The sequence below is a fragment of the Lolium rigidum genome, unplaced genomic scaffold (assembly GCF_022539505.1).
Source record: "Lolium rigidum isolate FL_2022 unplaced genomic scaffold, APGP_CSIRO_Lrig_0.1 contig_43943_1, whole genome shotgun sequence".
Classification (NCBI taxonomy): Eukaryota; Viridiplantae; Streptophyta; class Magnoliopsida; order Poales; family Poaceae; genus Lolium; species Lolium rigidum.
Genome location: NW_025900579.1, coordinates 1,442 through 20,787, shown reverse-complemented (window position 1 = coordinate 20,787; position 19,346 = coordinate 1,442). Strand labels below are relative to the sequence as shown.

At 41.3% G+C, this 19,346-nt stretch overlaps 1 protein-coding gene across 1 annotated transcript; it reads right to left on the bottom strand.

The window, feature by feature from the left end:
* Positions 1–14,718: 14,718 nt before the first annotated feature.
* On the bottom strand, positions 14,719–17,744 carry LOC124681470 (jasmonate-induced oxygenase 3-like). Its single transcript, XM_047216385.1, has 3 exons — positions 17,200–17,744; positions 15,639–15,975; positions 14,719–15,140 (listed from the first exon to the last, which is right to left on the bottom strand). The coding sequence occupies exons 1-3, from the start codon at positions 17,742–17,744 to the stop codon at positions 14,880–14,882; spliced, it is 1,143 nt and encodes a 380-aa protein (XP_047072341.1). The 3' UTR covers positions 14,719–14,879.
* Between the last annotated feature and the right edge of the window lie 1,602 nt (positions 17,745–19,346).

Below are 19,346 nucleotides of genomic sequence, written 5' to 3'. Positions count from 1 at the left end.
ATACCCCAAAGTCTAAATATGAGACCTGCATCCCACATATTTTTTTTAAAGGACAATCCTTGAAAATAAAGTTTCCAGCACAGATACAGTGAATATGTTTGTTACAAAAAAAGTAATAGCAAGAAAAATACAATCAACAATTACAATATAGACAATGGGCCAAGAACTCTAGTTGTTACAACATATTGCCTTATTAGAAATCTAGTTGTACTCTAGCAGCATAGGAACACAAAGTATCGCATCATCATTTTTTCATCTTCCCCAAAATCCTCATTATTAACTGGTTCTCGATCCTAGAAAACATACCTTATAGGACATATACTACTGCGATATTTCTCTTTCTCTTAGCTACAGTTGGTTATACTCCTTCTAATAGGAATAATCTATCAATCCTAGAGTTTAACCTCTAAAGTATTACATTTTGCAAACTGTTAAAGATGGCATCTGCCTACCAGATGAACTAACCGGAGGCCAGGGGTCAGAGTTAAGGATTAGCTGTTGCATACCATGAATAGTATGATGTAATTGGCAAAAATTGAGAATCTCGGTTAATGTTTGGCAAAAATTCGTCCATATTTGTAAGAATAATTTGGCAAAAATTGAGAAACTCAAGATGTACAACACATGTGCAGAATTTCCATCAAAGCTGTACTTGTTGACAAAATCAATTGAAAGATATCTCGTAAGAATACCGAAGTTAATTTAGGCTAACATAATCTTTGGTACAGACATATTGAATTTTTAAGAAGAGCACCGGTGATCAAGAGGTAATAAGATAATGATGAAGGTATCATACAACAGGGAATCCTGCAAGTCAAAATTAAGCTTGGAGATATACCAACACCCACCTCTGTTCCTAAACTAAATCAGCATAAGGAACGAGCTACAATGTTTCGGTTCCTAATAGTACTAATTGCTCTAACAGAGAACTGAATCGAAATCGGCTGACCATGTGCGACAAGAAGAAGAAGAAGACGAAACCTGTGTGCGTGAAGATCGACGGATTTTAAGGAGGAGCGATGCGGGGGAGGAAGAAGATCATATGTTCGTCCGGCGTGGTAGATCAGACCTTCCCCTCCAGATCTCTGGAGGAAATTCGTATCCTTCTTCCTCAACCAGGAATTTGTCGAGCACGGAGGAGGTACCTCATGATCCAACCTCTCTGGGACGATTTTTGTTTTATATTTTCTATATGTTTTGTTGTGCACGACAAGGATATAATGATACTTTTTGCAATTTAGACCCTGCAAATTTCTAAACCTCGCAAGAATAAGTGGTATGCAGACACTTCCATGTGGGGCCATAGCCATAAGTGATTCTTTCCGGACAACAATTAGAAAAAACCAGCTTTCCCCTTTCATTTCTACATCACGAGCATCTCCATCTCAGAAACGAATCCCCTTATCCTCCTCTAGATCTTCCGAAGTTCTCTCCCAAATCTGACCGCACTTCAGCTCGAGAAAATTCTTACTGCAGCGATTACTTATGGCGATCCCTCCTTCTAGCTAGATCTAGAGGAAGAGTTCTTCAGCACCCCTCCATCTCCACACCAAAATCGTTAGCAGTTTCGAATACGTAGAGGAATAGGTTCCTTCACTGCGTTTTCAGGTACGTAGATGGATGTTTTGATGATTGGACCTAAGATGTTTTTAGATCCACTTCATTTTTTGTTGTGTGCTTGGTAAATCTAGTTATAGCTGCTCACAGAAATAAATCTTTTTGTACAAATTCTTGTCAACATGCTTTCCCCTATACGCAAATCTGCTCAAACAATTCGTGCCTACCCCCAATCTTTTAATTGTTAAACAATTTTTTTTAACAAGGTTAGGGTGATGCTATTGCAAATGAAATCAAAACTGCCATGATTAATGGTCTCATGACAATGTATGAAATTCATACTGTTTGATCATCTAAATAAAATGTCAGTCTCTTTTCCACTTAGATACAGACTGATTCGGTGTTCAGTCCGCAAAACCATGAACCTTTTTTATAATCACTGAAAATGAATCACAATTCAGGAAACTTTGATCAAAACGTAGGTGGGGCATGAACCAACAAACAAGCATAACTTCGATGGAAGAATCGAAACCGCACATAAACCAACACATGCTGTTTTTTCAGTGAAAGTTTGATCACGCTTTAAATGTTTCATGCCCAACTTACAGGTTTTCGCATGAACCCAGCAATAACGGATGAAATAGGCTAGTACTGGTGTTCAATTCACGCTTTGTCTGACAATACTAAGATGCTTCAAAATGTTATTTTCTATATTTTTAAAACAGAATTTTGCATTCACGCTTTTTCTGACAATCATCTTTCCGCTGTTTTTTTCTAGTACAGGTGTTGCTATATCCGTCCATCCGCTGTCCCGATGTTTCCTCGTCCGTATGTGAGGCGAGGACAAACCTTTTTTCTTCATCTGGAATCACGACCGCAATTCCAAAGGTCTTTCTCTCTCTCTCTCTCTCTCTCTCTCTCTCTCTCTCTCTCTCTCTCTCTCTCTCTCTCTCTCCCTCTCTCTCTCTCTCTCTATTTCTCTCTCTCTCTCTCTCAGTTACAATCCTTTTTTCTTTTTTTTTTCAAAATATTGTTGCTCAACCTCGGAAGGCATAATTTACTTTGTGTACTGTAACATTGGTTTCTATACCATAGTTACGGCAGTTAAACAAAGATGTGTGTGCAGCCACCATGTATAGATTTACTTTGTATACTGTAACATTGGTTTCTATACCATCGTTTTTTTCGAATTTTATACTGCTCAGTCAAATATTATGCTAAGACCAAATTTTACTGTCTATATTCATGAACAAGTAAGAACAGTACAAAAATTTGTTCAAAATCGGTGCTCGTTCCTATTTTTAATCCCTGCAACATCTTTATTCTCGTTCCTATTGTTCCTTTTTAACTGTAAAATAACTTTTAAATCTCTTCCATCTTATTTCGTAGATGGAAACAACTGATCATAAAAAAGGGATGGTCGGGAAATACTATGCACTGACATATCAACGAATAGTAAGAAGAAATATAAGGTATTTGCCTACTTTTTTTAAACTCATTTGTTTGTTTTCACATTTTAATTCTTCTAGTAAGACTATAATTTCGTATTTGAATATCTTTTCAGCGGCAAAATTCAGAATACACAAGAATATTTCTTGAAGCTTTGTCAACATTACCAGAACAGAGAAAAAATATCATCAGGAGGCTTGGTTTTGGTTCTATTCTTAGTTTCTCGTGCTATAGCAATGTTCAAGAAATTTTTGAATGGCTAATGTACCAGTTTGATACAAACTCTGCAACTCTATCACTAGAAGATGGCTTCACCTTCACATTAACATCTCAATCTGCAAAAATGATACTAGGATTCCCTGCTGGTCCAAAAGCTGTAGTCAGAACCGAATCAATGGAAAGCTCAGATTTCATTATGAACATTGTGAAAACACAGACTCCAACAGTACAACATTTATGTTCTTTGCTGTCAACTGATTTGGATGAAGATTCTTTCACTGTGATTTTCATGCTCTTACTACTTACTGCTTTCGTTGATCCAAATGCATCTGGCATCCCAAACCCTGCTTATTATCACATTTTGGAAGATATTTCTTCAATCCCAAACTTAGACTGGTGTTCTTTCACACTTAATTGCCTGTTACGATCTATCAAGAAATTCCTGTTCAGGAAAAAGCAAAACATAGAGTTGGAATCTGGAGGTTGCAAGATACTATTAGTGGTAAATTAAATAATTTTCTTAATTTATGTTAAGAAAATTACTTGTTGTGCTAATTTCAATATCTGTCTAAGTTCTTCTTTCCTTTTATTTTTTATATGTCTACAGATATCGTACTTTGAGTTTCTAATAACCTCAGAGTTCAACTTGGGCAACAGTGTACCAAGGTTACCCCTGTGGACAACCCATGTCGTAAACTCATACATCGCTCTTGATTCACAACAAGGAAATAGCAAATGTTTTGGAAGACTATCTGTAAGTACTAACTACATTTTTTTTTCTGCTAACAAACCATATTCTCACACTAGTTCAGATGCAAAAGCAATAATATCGCCTTTTCTGCTTCACTTTTTGCAGAAAAAGCACATAACATCTACACCATTCAAAGGAAGTAAGCAGCAAATAGAAATTCCTGCAGAAATAAAAGATTACATGGAACTAAAATTTCAAGGAATTGCTTCATTTCAGGTCAGCAGAAACTCATATGATTACTTATAATTTTTAACCACAAACAGCTACATATTTTCTTTTTCCAACATTTTTATAATGTTCATACTTTTCATATCTCATACCATGTCCTTTTTCCAACATAAAGGAGAAGAAGAGGTTGCAGTCACTGGTTTACAATTTCTTCCATAAAATGGTTCAAAACTCCATTCCAATTGTTAGAGGTTATGTAGATGACATTCAACTAGTTTCATCTACAACTAATAAACAAGAAGTTGATCCTACTTTTGAGAACGAAATGCATTTTTCTACTCAAAGAAATGAGAATGCAACAACTGAAGAAAACAAGTCAGAAATGGTTGTATACAAACAGAAGAAAGAAGTATCAGAAGAACAGATGGAGCAATTCTTCCAGGATATGTTATTTTTCCATCAAATTCAAGTTCCCAAAGACAATTACAATACTAGAAGGGATTTCCATCAAATTCTATATAAGTTCAGTCAAGGTTGTTCAATTGGAGAACATTTTGATGGTTTTGATCTACCAAATCTTTATCCTGATTACGAATCAAGTTTGCTTTATCCGAACGACATGGTGTCAACAATCAATTCAAATGATACACCCGTACAGTTCTCTGAATACCTTAATCAATTTAAAGAAGGTTAGAAATCTCTTTCTCTACTACTTTGTCCCCTGTTTTTTATTTTATGCTACTACATCTCCTAATTTCTTTGACTTTGAACTACACGCAATATATTGTATTTTATTAACAACTATTTCTTTTTTTCATATTCATACGTAGCTATCTTTAGAAATAAAAAATCAAAGGATATCATATCCAACAATGGATCAGAACTGCAAGTTCTCTCTTGATAATTTTGAATTCTACTTGCCAAGTGCAGAACAAACATTTCAAGGTAAAATTGTTACTGTCATTTTTTCATTTTTTCATGAATGGTTAACTATTTTTTTCAGTATAATGCTATATCACTATATTTTTTAACTCTGTTTTTTTCTTTTTTTGTGTTTAAGGAAATGATGAGAAGTTGAATGAATTTCTCAATACCAAGAATGAAAATTGGAAACCAGAGAACATTCTATCAAATAATAACCAAATAAGTAATTGACTTCAAATTTATTTTTTTATATATAGATATTCTTTATAGCATTTTTTTCAAATGCATTACTAACTCATGAAAAAATCATGAATAGGTAATGTCACACCAAAAAACAACATGCAATCTATTGGTCAGAGAAAAGATCGAGATGATAAATACGTTTTTTCTCTAAATGAAAGGCTTCTCGGTAAAAGAATTCCTCCAATTATCGATGAAAATAAAGGAAATTTCCCTTGTTTCAATCTATTCCAAGAAGACAATGCAAACATGTCTGGTCATACCTATTCCTCGGTTAGTGCTTTTTGTTATTTGCATTTTGTATAAATTGTATTCTTTTCAATTTGAAAAGCAATTGATCATCTCGTTACATATTTTTTTCAATTTGCAGCCGGGATCAAAACTGAAAGCAATTGATCCTCTCTTACACATGGTCCTTGATCAATGCGGGCAAGAAATATTAGGAGGACAAAGTAGTATCAAGCTGAAAACTCCTTTCATTCCTAGCAGCAAAATGAATTTGCAACCTGTCATACCTCCGCAACAAGTTATTTTCGCCACTGCATATGAGCATGAATTTTACACAAAACTTATAAGCTCCAAAACGAAAGCGGTACTTGTTCTAATCACTCCATATATAACTATGCATATATAACTAATTGCAACATGAGTATGCAACATATCATTGCTGAGTAGCATGTATTCTTCATATAAAACATATTCTTTTATTTTGACAGCCCAAGAATTTTTGAAATTAAAAGAGTATGGGTAGATCAGAGAACGTTGGCGCTATCTATGAACCCAGGAGGTTGGATCCACCCCTGTGTAATGGATTGTTATGGCATGTTAACTACAACAGAGCAACTTCATCGTAAAAAAGAAGGAAAAATTGGTGACAAGGAAATCCTAATGCATGTCGTCATAAAAGAAGTCACGGTTTGTATCATCTTACTTAATCATATGACACATGACATTTCTCCCTTTTTTTAATGACTGAATTTGAATTTAAATTCTGTACTTGCTTCCTTTTGTAACTTCGCACAGAAATTACTGATGGACCCCAACATGGATTGTTCAGATCCAGAATATAAAAGGATTTTCTCACTAGATTATGTTGGCTACAGATTGGAAAACGCAGGACTGGTATTTTTTTATCCATCTGCTTTTTTCCACCTAAATTAATAATGAGAAAATACTTCTTCACTTTCCTCATAATGTATCAATTAATTTTCTTTTGAAATCTACTATATGTAGGTACACATTCCGTGTCCAATTGGGAAAGAATGGATACTTATTGTCGCAAACTTCATCGATAAATCATTCGATGTATTAAATCCTGATTCAGGAGTAGGAAAGTTCTCTCGAGTAGTTAACACTGTGATATTCAATTTCAAACAATTATTTGTCAAATGTTACCCTGGTTGCTTCAAGTTCAACATACATGACTTCAGTGTTAAATATGTTCATGTTCCTAAACAAAACTTTAGGTGATTACAATCACTGCTTTCTATTTTTTTATTAAACATTTTATTGCTTGTGTTTTAATTATACATAAGCTTAACAGTGCATATCCATTTTTCCTCTTTTGAGCGCAGATATGACTCTGGAATCTTTGTGATCCAATACATGAGGTGCTACAATGGAGTTGAAGTAAAACAATTCTCAAATGTAATTTACTCTTCCATTTTAGAATTCTTGAACTTCGTGGTTTACAAAATACAATAGTAAAATCTAGAATTCTTATTTTCCTATCTCTTTTAACTTTTTTATAATCTGTATAAAGGTTGACTTGCAAGCAATCCGAGAAAAAGTCTCATGTCAGCTAGTGATAAACAAATTTAATGAGCAACAGGTGCCAATAGCACGAGAATTTATTTCAAAGCATGTAAGTATAGTTATTTTTTAGTAATATATCAACTTCTATGCACTGACCATATAGAAATCCACAGCATGAGAATTCATTTTTATGTAAAGTTTGTCTATTCTTTTTCACAGGCTCCACATCTTCTTCATTGATTAAGTTGGCATTTATTTTTCAAGAAGGCAGATGATGTATTGAAATTGTAAGTCCCTTTCAAGTTACTTTTTTCTTTTCTGAATATATGATTTTCTTCCAAAATGGAAAAGGCTCATCTCAACAAAAGACTTTGCTATGCATTTTCCGTCCGAATTGGTATCTCATATGCATTAGATCTCACTATGTTTCTTTTCTCTAGAATGCGTCGTGAACATGATCTATTGCTTAGAGTTCACTCCATAGAATACAAAGCATTGACCCCATTTTCTATATACATTTTGCGCTTTCTAAGAAGAAACGTGTAGCTCTGTTTTTGTACCAATAGGTTTGATGCTGATAACTATCCCCCAGCGTTAGGATGCGGACTATTTTTCGATGTTTCTTCATTGCAGTTGCTATAGGTTTGTTGGTGTTTCTCATCTCGACGTCGGGGCATTTTCGTCGTTGGTTAGATTTAGGGTTCCAGAAATCCGCCTACCACTACCTCCACGGCCAGCCTCTGCCCAGCAGCTCCCGCCAATGCTTCAGAGAAAAAGGAACAAATTAAGTAGTTCATAAATTTAGTAATCCGCCCTCCAGTTCAACTGACTATGATAAATGTTTGTGTTAATGCTTCAGTTTTTCATTATCCGTACTACATAGTAGAATTGCTTCAGGGTTTTTCAAACATTACCATCAGGATTTTCTAACATTTTCCCTAATATCTATTTAAATGTAGATTTCCCGAGAAGCATGGAGATGATCATTTTGTCAAGTTACAAGCACTCGCTATGCTTTTTTTGCGAGAGGTTCTCACCATTTAAGATATCGGATGAACAAATTTTAACATCACGAGAGAGTTTCCCCTCGTATTAAACATATTTTTCCATATATTTTTGACTTATGTAGCTTAACTGTCTTATGTATACTTGGCATTTCAAGTTGGCAGATGAGACATTTTCAAATTTCCTCTACCATTTTTCAAGGTTGTGTTAGCTGAATTTACAACTTACCTTTTGATCTAATAATGCTTCTTACTTTGATCTTTACAGTTTGTTTTTCTTTATGTTTCTTTTAAATTTCGTATTTGAAATCTATCAAATCTGAAAACTGTTTCAAGCGGTTATTAGATTGATAACTGTTGTTTGTATATAAATTTATTATATATGAATTTTCCTATATCTGTTTTTTTGTATATTTTCAGTAAACTGTCACGAATTTGATGAAACGCTAGTGTGAGAATCAAATGTGCTGACTGCTTCGTTCATTCTCCAAATAATCAAACGTACTGAAAAAAATGCTAGCAACTAGATTCGAACTTGCTCCGTTCAGAAGCAGTCCACCGAACAGCAGTCCACCGAACAGCGAAATTCCATTTGCTACCGACGACAATCGAACTCAGCTCGATAACGAAACAGCGAAACGAATCAGTCGAACGAAACAGCGAAACAGCGAAACGAATCAGTCGAACGAAACATGGGCCGGCCCAACAAAGACCAGGGGGGTGGTCGGTGCCTGGTACGCACCGACCAGGTCGGTATAAAGCAGTTCCCGCATATGAATGCTTTACCCATTGTTGCATTTTTTGTCTGTTTTTGAGTCCTATAGTAATAGCAGCAGGAACGTTTCCTGCTGGATTAATCTTGCAAGGTAATATGTGAGATTATATGGTACACTATCATGGCTTTGAATCAAAAGCTTCACATTTCAGCACACTGTTTCTTATAAAACGGTCTGAATCTACTGAACAACCAAACGTTGAATATCCAATAAAAAACGAACCAATCAAACAAATAAAGAGAAAAAAATCTTATTAAACAAAAAAGTTGCACCAGAGGTTGTTCAAATCAGCTCCACCTTTTGCATCTCCAGGGAACAATCACAGAAGATTCAAACGTTATGAACAAACACATGTCACCCACCCGAATAGGTTAGCATCACACCGACGGGCGACCCAGGGGTGATTCCAACCCTAACCGTCAGTGCCTCCTTCCTACGCTATTCCTACGCTGACGCTACGTACCACGGCTTCCGCCGCGGTGGTGGCGACCCCGCTTCCAAAGGAGGATCTGAGCGTCAACGCATGGTGGAGCCAGATTCCGGGATGGCGGCCATGGTTCTTCTAGGTGATGGCGGCTGCAACGATCGATGTGCATCGTGATGGTCCGTACTGGAGGTCGCTCGCTCTGCTGTCGGCAGTGCTTAACGTAGTGCATGGTGAGGTGAGTTTAGACAACAAGGCACACCTTGTTCTGTCTGTTGGCGCTCGATTGGGCATTGAGGGCATCGCAGGGAGGCGGCTTGCGGTGTGGGGTTTTGAAGTCGCCAAATCTAGTTGGGTTCGGTTGGTTTTTGCCTTCTAGCGTGGTCGGTGCACGACGATGTCATCTCCGCGGGGTGCGGTTGAGGTTTCTCCAACTATGGCCCGCATGTCTAGTTCGAATAAGGACGTAAAGGTGGCAGCCCTAGTGGTCATTCCATGCCCAACTTGTTTATCTATGTGCTCTCGCCGGCCCTCGATCTGGTCGCCGACAAATTTTAGATTTCTCAGCCAGTGGTCTTCAAGGATTTGCCCTTGGTGCTCCTAAACCTCTAGAATGGATGGGACCATGTCATGCACACCGACAAGCATCAGCCCATGCGCCTTCGAGGAGGGCACCATCGAAGTCTTGATCGGTTTCTATGCCATGATTTTCATGATGTTGGTAGATGCGGAGAGTGTCAAGGCGGTTACGACTGGAAGTCCATAAGGTCTTGATGTCTTAAGTTGAGTTCGAGACTGCTAAGTAATGTTGGTGGCAGCATCTTGGGTGTGATGAATGCACTGCTTCACATGTTGTTTTACAGCATGGTTGTGGGACAATGTTCCCGTCCGAACCACACATGTGATGCATGGGATCTTAGTGATCGTTGTTTTGCAGCAGTGGCCCTAGCAAGTGGGAGCAGTAGCCCCCGGGGGACTTCATTTTTGGTGGTGCCCTTCGAGTACCTTGTCGCAATCTCCAAGGTAAAAAATTAGATGTCCGACTTTCTCTAGTTATACATGGCAATAACAATGGTTTCCTTGTTAAAAGCATTGTCTAAAGAGCTCGAATTTCCTCCTAGATTAAAACCTATGATCTATTGATTTGACCATAACAACCCTTTGGTTATTGTCCATGGGGAAAGACTGCAATATACTGCTAGAATTGAACCCACTAGTCCATGAGTAATGCTACATCTACGAAAGGTTTTCTACGGATTGGCTCTTACGGAATCACGTGGAGGCATGCCACAAGTTTGTATCACTGAAATCATGGAAAGACGGAGAAATCAAACCAACCACTTGTTTACATGTTTGTCTGTAACATCTCTACGTAATCACCTGTTCGTAAGTCTAGCATTTCTGACTGTCCATTTCCGCTATGGTTTTTTCCATTGATAGAAGAAGCGCATACTCTCTCCGTCCACAAATAAGTAGACATGCGGGATTTTCAGGATAGATTAATAAAAGGGGAGAAAATTGCGTTGAGAGGCTGCAAACCAACATCTCTCTGCTCTTTAATTATTTCACCTCTAATAAGCTAAGGGCACGTAGAAAATTAAGATAACATGTACTGAATATTATTGGGTTTGATTTTCATGCGATGAAAGAGAATTTTTTTTACTACTTTAAAGTGCATTAAGAAGATAGGCATATACTCTTTTGTGAATAAAGTTTAACGTTAAATATTCACTTATTTAAGGATGGAGGAAGTATGGTCAATGGGGCATTCGGGATCCAATTGTCAGAATGTGTACCAACACATTTTGTCAGCCCTGCCGCTAGAATTTCGGCTTTACTGGGTTCGGGCTACTGATCCAAATGGTGGCCCGTCAGCGATCTTTGTCTCAGTGACCGGAGAGGCCGAGTCAGTTCCCAGTTATTGGGCCTGATGAGTTCAAAATATAGTTGTAGTAGCCATCCTCCCATGAAGGAATAAAGATCAGTTCAAAGTCGGAGTACTGTAGGAGAACTTTTTTTTTATATAACTCAAAGAATAGAACGGGTAAGCAACAACCATGTCGAAATGGTCAAGTTGAAAGTAGGAGTATCTTGTGATCTACTGATAAAATCTTGGTTTTAATTAGCGCAATGATCGCAGCCACCTCTCAACAAATCGTTCAATGGGTAACGAAACTGTCAGACCATCCAGAAGGATATCCGAAGTCTTTGACCAATGGTATAGCGTAGCTTATAGGAGGCGTAGATGGTCGTGGCGCCGTGCACCTGCGCCGACTCACATGCTTGCGTCTGCAATGACGATTTGGGCTATAGTCAACTGTACCCACTCAAACTCTATAACGCGCCACACCCTAGCTAGAAATTATCTCTGCCAAACAATTTATTCCAAAAAAAAATACTATATGCAATACTTGAACTTTAGGACAGACTTGGTTCTTGACCCACGTGTTGCTTTATTCCATCATGGCTTTGGTTCCTTAATTTGTTCTATCTTGAGAATAAATTCAACACTCCAGTTCTAGGCTATAGCAGCCGCAGACCATGTTACCCTACGCTGGCTCTCCTAGTAAATATACAAGATTTACGGAAACTCAATTCAGTTCCCAGGTGCATATATGCTCCCTCCCGCTCTCACAACATACAAAGCTAATAGCCCTCTGTAACAAAACATATTTTAAAGTGTTGAATTTTTTTGGTAAAAATATCTACATATCATCAACTTTCACGATGAAAGGATATTTTTTGTGGTTTATGTAGAAAGAGAGAAAATCTATCTTGGGAAAAGCCTTATTTTCAGCACCGGACTTTGTCTATTTTACACGCGCCACACGGCAAGTCAATTTTCCATCAAACGACTTTATGAGCGCGTAGCACGTGAAGATTTTGTGCTAATTTTTTGTTTCATTTTTTTTACATTTCAAAATGTACCTAAGACGTGTTTTAAAATAATGGAATCATATGCTTCCATGTTCCAAAACATCACTCTCTAGGATTTAGAGTCTCTTTTGTTGATAATTATGTTTTTTTGGAGAGAATTGATAATTATGGTTTATGATTTCTGCAGCAGGCAAGAATTTTTTTCATGACTACTTTAATTTCCTTGTTACTTGATTCTTGTGTTTCCGGCTTTTGTAGGATTCCAGAAGCCATGACATTCTATTCATGCGACTTATGCATTTTAAAAGGTTACATGAGCTAAAATATGACCATTAACCACATTAATGAATTCACTTTTTTTGATTGAGGCCGCTTCATGTCGACATTTAGGAGGACTACCATGGAGCAACTACAACACCAGGCGGTGATGTATTCGAGTGCACATGATGCTTATTGATGCACACTTCTTTCGAAGTATTATATCACATGTATATCGTCCCAAAGAAGAGCATGATGCAGTGGAAGCTCTTGTTTCTTGAAAGTTGATATCCCAAAGTGGAAAGTTACATCTTTTCCATTTGATAACCCGATTATGGCTTCATATCTTCCCTGAAGTTTGTAGTCTCGAAAGCATGCAAGAATACAAGGTATCTTTGGGTCTATTAGTCTATATATGTTGATTGCATATTCACGCATCTATAAAACTCTCTCTTACGTACTCGACGACATAAGGTCTCCTGCCTTTGCCCCAAGTTATTTGCAGCTTATTCACCATGCAACAAATTTATCTAAATTTAGATGTATCTAGACACTAATTGTTGTATAGATATATCCAAATTAAGATAAATCTTCTACTACCTCTGTCCATAAATATATGTCCAAGATTTGTCAAAATCTAGATGTATTTAGACTCTATTTAGTGTTTAGATACATCCAGACTTAGATAAACTCTAGACATCTATTTGTAGACGGAGGGAGTATAACTTTTTATGAACAAATGGAGTAACTCTGTTGCCGATATGGATCGCCATTGAGCAGATAAGCTACACGGAATGTTTGGAAGATTATCTAAAAGCGAAAAGGCACGACAACACGTAACAGTAATGGATATGTAAGCATGGAGTCAGGGTGCATATCTGAGCTGTGACTGTGACTGCGACTGCGACTGCGAGTGATGATCGAGTCGGAACTGAACCACGTGCTGATTGATGACTTGTCACTTGTCAGTCGGCCGGCTTAGCTAGCTAGCGCTAGGCGGGCACCAACGTAGCCGTAGGCAGGGAACCAAGTAAAGTGGGCGCTCTTTCGGGCCGTTTCTCCTGTACGTGTTGTGGCCGGGTTTGTTAGGCCTAACTTTAGCTGCTTTTCTCCCACAGTCCGACTGTAGTCAGTGTTAGTTCTGCGTGTGTGTCGGCTCAGTGACCATTCCTTTTGATCCAATGCGCACGTGTGCGACTTTTGTCTGAATTCCGGAGCAGCGAGACGTCTCGCCAGCTATGACAAATTGTCCCGACACATGTACTTCTGCCCATATAGCGGACCTTTGCTGTCAGCTCAGCTGCATGGATAGGGCCTGAACCACCGGTCAATGCCCAGGCTCAGAGAACCGACCGAGAAGCGAGAACTGAAATGAAAGGTTGCTAATTAGCTGTAGAGATTACATAGCTTTTTATTTTGTTATATACTAGTAGCTTCAGTAAGAAAGTTAGGAAGAACATGCATCTCTTAGCAGTTGAGCTTTTGGAATAATTGAAGATCTGGCAGCTGTTGTTCCAAATTGTAGCGTGTGACTTCGTCCTTTTTCTGGACAGATGTGTAGGGAGTTCCGACGTGACGTCGGTTCTCGCATCGCTTGGGTGATAATCCTGTGTCGCCGGGTGGTGAGGTTATCGGCTCGGTATACGCGTCTTAGAGGAGTCGGTTTGACTTCTATGTTGGGGTGACGGTTCTAGATCTTGGCACGGTGGTCGTGGTCTGTGAACGGTTTACCCTGAGCAGTTTGGGTTGCAGGTGGCTGAGTGCGAGCGGGGGTAGGTCAGGATGGCGGTCCCGGAAGGTGTTGTTTGTGGCTCGCGCGCTGGGCATGGCGGAGCAGCGGGATGTAGGGTTGGTGGCCCCGAAACTTTGTCGGTGTGAGGCTTCCTTGGAGGGTTGGCTTCTTCATCTACTTTCAAGCGTGCCATATCTGCTCCTCCCATAGCAGTTATGGCGCCTTCTCTTCGACGGTGATGAATGGTAACCTGGTCTCAACGGATCTGCTGTGTTGTTTGTTGTATGGTTTCCATCCGGTTTTCCGCTAATTAACTAAGCATCTTTCTTCTTAATTAGTAAATAAGACAAAACTTTTGCCTTTGTTTTTTTTCGAAAAGGTGGTTTTTAAATATATTCGGTGATATCTCAAATCTCAAGTAATGCTCTAGATAGATAGATATCAAGCAGTACATTTCGGACGATCGCATGCATATTGGGTGGGGATGTCACTCAATATTACTAGTGGTCTAGTACGCTCAGTACTCCATTTTGTGCGTAAGGCAAGCTCAAGTATCGATCGACATGGACGGCACGGCTAAGCGAGATGCCAATACAATTAGCATATATGCAGTTCGGGTACAAGGGCGAGCTTGTGCTACATTAGCCACACGTACATGCATGCAGGAATCCATAGATTGGCCGGTACAACCTGGACGGCTTAATTATTCCCATGGATCAGATACTAGCTCCAAGGATCCAGCTAACTAGCTAGCTTGTCCCTGTCCCTGCTTGGCACCCTCGACCTGCGCCTTGCCCCTGGGGCCGTACTTCCTGATGTAGGCCCTGTACTCGTCGAAGGTCATGGACGGGTAGAGCGCCGGCCGCTCCGGCGTCACCGTCTCCGGCGCCGGCGCGATCGGGACGTCGCCTCGCGGGTTGTAGAAGAGCGCCAGGGAGATGCGCTCCTCCTTGGCGTTCACCATCACCCGGTGCTCCACGCTCTTGTACATCGAGTTGCTCAGTATCTGCAGGCACGATCGACCAGTTAGTTGCACGGACAAATTAGGCTTACTTCCATGGTTTTTTCTTGTGTATCTACTCCATGCCATGACAGCGTTCATGGTTCATGCATGCACATTCACATGGCATATTGATGTCGATTGAATTAATTGTCAAAGTGTGCACGCCATGTGGTCGTGATTGCTTGGTTGGGTACATGGCTCGTGCTGCGATTTCGCCGGCGGGGACATGCATGTGTGTAGCTTCAAACGACAAATATAAGATTCCTACGTAACGGTGTGTTCACAATATTCGACGCATCTTGTGGACAGGCCCGCCACCGCCCATGCATGTGTGCTCTCTCATGCACGACGTGCACATGTCAGAGTCAACTCCCAAATGGAGTACTCTATAGCTTCTTTAACCGCTGACCGTGGGTAAGAGATCTATCGTATCACCATATCGATTCAGATCTTATAAACAAATTTATACATTTCGTACAAAACCAAACGATCGACATGTACCTGGATCTGGTCGCCGACGTTGACGATGAAGGCGTCGTGCCGTGCGGGCTGCACGGTGACCCACTCGCCATCGGCGCGGCGGACCTGGAGGCCGCGGACGTGCTCGTCGGCAAGGAGCACGGTGAGGACGCCCGGGTCGGAGTGCGCCGACAGGCCCAGCGTCAGGTCCGGCTGCGGGCACCGCGGGTAGTAGTTGGCGCGAAGGCACACGCCGCACTCTGATCCGCCGAACGCCTCCTGGAACCTCGTCGCCTCTAGGCCCAGGCTCGCCGACATCACCTTCATCAGCAGCTCGCACAACCGGATCACCTCACGACCGTACTCCTCCGACACATCCCTGCAAACAATCACACACATAAGCATAAAAATAATTCAATGTGTCTATGTAATTCATAGTATAGTTTCTTTCGTTTTCTACCTAACTACCTAATTTAACTAAGAGAGTTTCCTTTTTTTTCTTCTATTCTACATAAAGGCGTAATTTGGCCGTTCTGGCCCATTCCATAGTGAAAACCGCATTAGCAACCTAAAATAGTTTCTTAAAATGGTTTATATTGCGTAGAGGAGGTAGCACTAGATATATTCTACAGTAGTTTAGATAAATTCTCGGTATTTTTTTTGTAAATGGAGGGAGTACAAATTCACGCATTCGGTTACCCGTGCTAGCTGTCACTGGTACGGTCAAGAACGGCCACTCTCCAATCACGTGTGAAGTTGCCGTTTTTAGGGCCAATCAACGTTGTAAGTACAACCCGTTGCACCATGCTTCGTCGCCTAGATTGGAATGGTGGCCATCATCCTTTGCCGTGCCGCTTTTGCATGAAAGCACCTTTGCCTACTTGTCGTCCCATGCACGTGTTGGATCTCACATGGTTAAGAAAGCTATACGAAATGCCTCCTTTTGTACTCCCTTCCTGCCTATGGTGCAATTTTATTACGTTTACGTCGACACATGCATGTGCCACAATTTTGGGAGAGAAAGATGATGGGAAATAGACGTCAGGTGAACATAAACAAATTGATGAACTAGTCTTCACAGCAATCAGTGTACCGTTCTCTGGTAAAAGCTGGCCGAACATGGATATACATGTAATTTAGAAAATATCAAATTTACTATTTCTAGTGTGTTGGGAAAAAGTTATTTGTAAGCCTTTCCAAGTTTCACCTCTCCAATCACATATGCAAGAACACAAGGGTTAGGAATAAGGGTGTGACATGTTCTCAGTGTAAAATGATGTCATCGAAACTCAGTTCTAACTTATGTCGCAACTTACTATTAGCACGGATCATAAAGCAAATCTAACTGTTTGGAGGCATTTTTCGTAAAAAAAAATCTCAGCCATAAACCAACTTGCAACTCAAGTGCACAAATCACAATGCAAAACTGACGTTGCAAGTTCCCTACAAATATGCATTTGCGAGTTGACTTAAAACTGGTGGCTCCCAAAAAAGAATTTTTCCATTTTGCATGATTAGTCCGTCAGATTAAGAGAATTTTAGCCGCGCAGTTCAGCACATGGGGTAGCGAGAATCTGGAGAAATCAAAAGAGTGAGAACATACTTGCAGATGGCGGGATTGGTGGGCCAGTACTTGTCCGGGCTCTTGCCGGCGTCCGGCGCGAGGTGGAGGAAGTAGTAGTCGCCCCAGTCGAGGGGCCCGCCCTTCTGGACGCCGACCCGGCTGCCGTACCCCTCGTACGTCCGCGGCAGGTTGGCGTACTGCTGCTTCGCCGTGATCGGCAGCCGGAAGAATCCGCGCCACGCCTCCCGCGCCGCGCGCATCAGCTCCGGCGCCACCCCGTGGTTCACCACCTGGAAGAACCCCCACTCCCGGCACGCCGCCGCCACGGCCTCCATGATCTGGCGCATGCGGCCCTCGTCGGCTGTAGCCGCGACGAGCTCGCCGAGGTCGATCACCGGAATGCTGGTGTCCAGAGGCTCATGGAGGACGTCACCACCTGCAGAAGCGGCGGTAGCCAGGTGCTGCGCCGCTGGGCGGTCGCGCGGTGGCTTGACGTAGCAGTCGGGGATGGCGGCCAGACCGCTCTCGGCCACCGCCTGCACGCGCACCACGGGCTCCGGCCACTCCTGCATGCAGTCCGCCATTGGCATGCCCTGCGCAGCCTGCCGATGAAACAGTGATGACGAAAGAGTAACTACGAGTTGCTCGCAAAAAGGTATGTATACAGTTATGCACATGCACGATGGAGGCCTGCTTCTATTGTCGACACATGGCATGCCAAGCACGACGGCACCTTAATTAGCTACAAGTATGGTCGTTGAACCACGATCTTGGAGATCGGCGGAAGGAACGGCCGGAGACAGAGCACGAGCAGCACTCATGGGAATGCTACCGATGACGACAACTCGTGTCGATCGATCTCGATCGTGCATGGCATCGATGGCGAGAGGCGGGTATGGGCAGCACCTCACCTAGCTTGATGGCTCATGCATGGCGCTAGCCATTAAACGCTAGCAGCTCGCAAGAGCACGAGCAACACAAGGGCAAGAGCTACAGCTAGCGCACAGTTGAAAGATCAGTGGAGAAAGGTACGTACTTAGTACCGGGGCCGGGGGACAGTTCACCGGCGATAAGAGCGAGCGAGCTAGCTAGGAGAGGAGCTGGAAGCTGATCCGAACTGATCTAGTTAAGGTGTTTCTCTGTGTTCAGCTGCTCTCTCTCCTTCAGTTCTTGGCTTAGCCAGTGCTCGGGAGGGGTATATATATAGGGAGGCTGGGAGAGAGGTGAGACAGAAATCAGGGCTGGATTATCAAGATGCCAATTCTTGCGGCTCGTTTCAAGATTTGTTTAATTTGTCTTTTGCGTGGGCAATTCGGCGTTGGCTCACCTGATCGGCCGGCCGCGCGGAGCACAGCTGGGTCACAGGCGAGACGTACAGTACAGGGCCCAGACTGGAGAAACGTGGTTTAAATGGGGGAATTCGGATTCGTCGCCGTCCGAGATGGGGGCCGGCTAGCTGACGGCGACCGACCGGGCCGGGGAACAAGGCAGCTGGCTGGGCTTGGCTGTAATAAAACGCAGCATGACTATTCTGTTCCCCTCCTCATTATTTTGTTCAACGAAGACTTCAAGAGCAGCAGCTATCTCTGCCGCCACGTTGTAATATGTCTGACAAACAGAAGGTCAAAGGGTACGTACGGTAATTAATTTCCTGTTGATTATACTTTATATACTGCTTGCATCCATCGTGCAACAAACTATGTACTATCAAATGTGCAATTATATTTGTCTAAGCCCTCGTTTGCCTTTCGGAATTTTATTCTATTCATTGAAGGAGATTTCTATACATTTCGCAAAAAAAAAGGAGATTTCTATACAAAGGCGCTGCGTCATAGAACATATCGTGCAACCGACAATTTTGCATCCTCTCTTCTCTAATAGGAGAGACGACATGCATGCATAAATACATGAATATGCCGCCTCATGGGTGATTTCATCGCACTAATTGAAATTCAAAGATAACAAATGATTTATATTCTAAATTGTTAATTTGATTGGATTGTGTTCAATGTATGGAAATAGGCCAGGGTCATGGATTCTCCTGCAGCTATGCATACATATAGAAATGAAGTACAAATGTGCAGTAAATAAAATAGTGATAAGAGATTTGTGAGCAGCATATCCGTAAATACTCTTGCCCTAAAGCCAGAGGTGACAAGAGTCTCTTGGTCCAACCATTCTTCCCA

What these genes read in the sequence shown, in the direction of transcription:
- LOC124681470 (XM_047216385.1), bottom strand. Translation starts at nt 17,744, where the DNA reads ATGGCGGACTGCATGCAGGAGTGGCCGGAGCCCGTGGTGCGCGTGCAG. An exon ending in ACCAATCCCGCCATCTGCAA is followed by an intron (nt 15,976 to 17,199) that starts GTATGTTCTCAC and finishes GATTGTTTGCAG; the next exon opens with GGATGTGTCGGAGGAGTACG. An exon ending in ACGTCGGCGACCAGATCCAG is followed by an intron (nt 15,141 to 15,638) that starts GTACATGTCGAT and finishes TCGTGCCTGCAG; the next exon opens with ATACTGAGCAACTCGATGTA.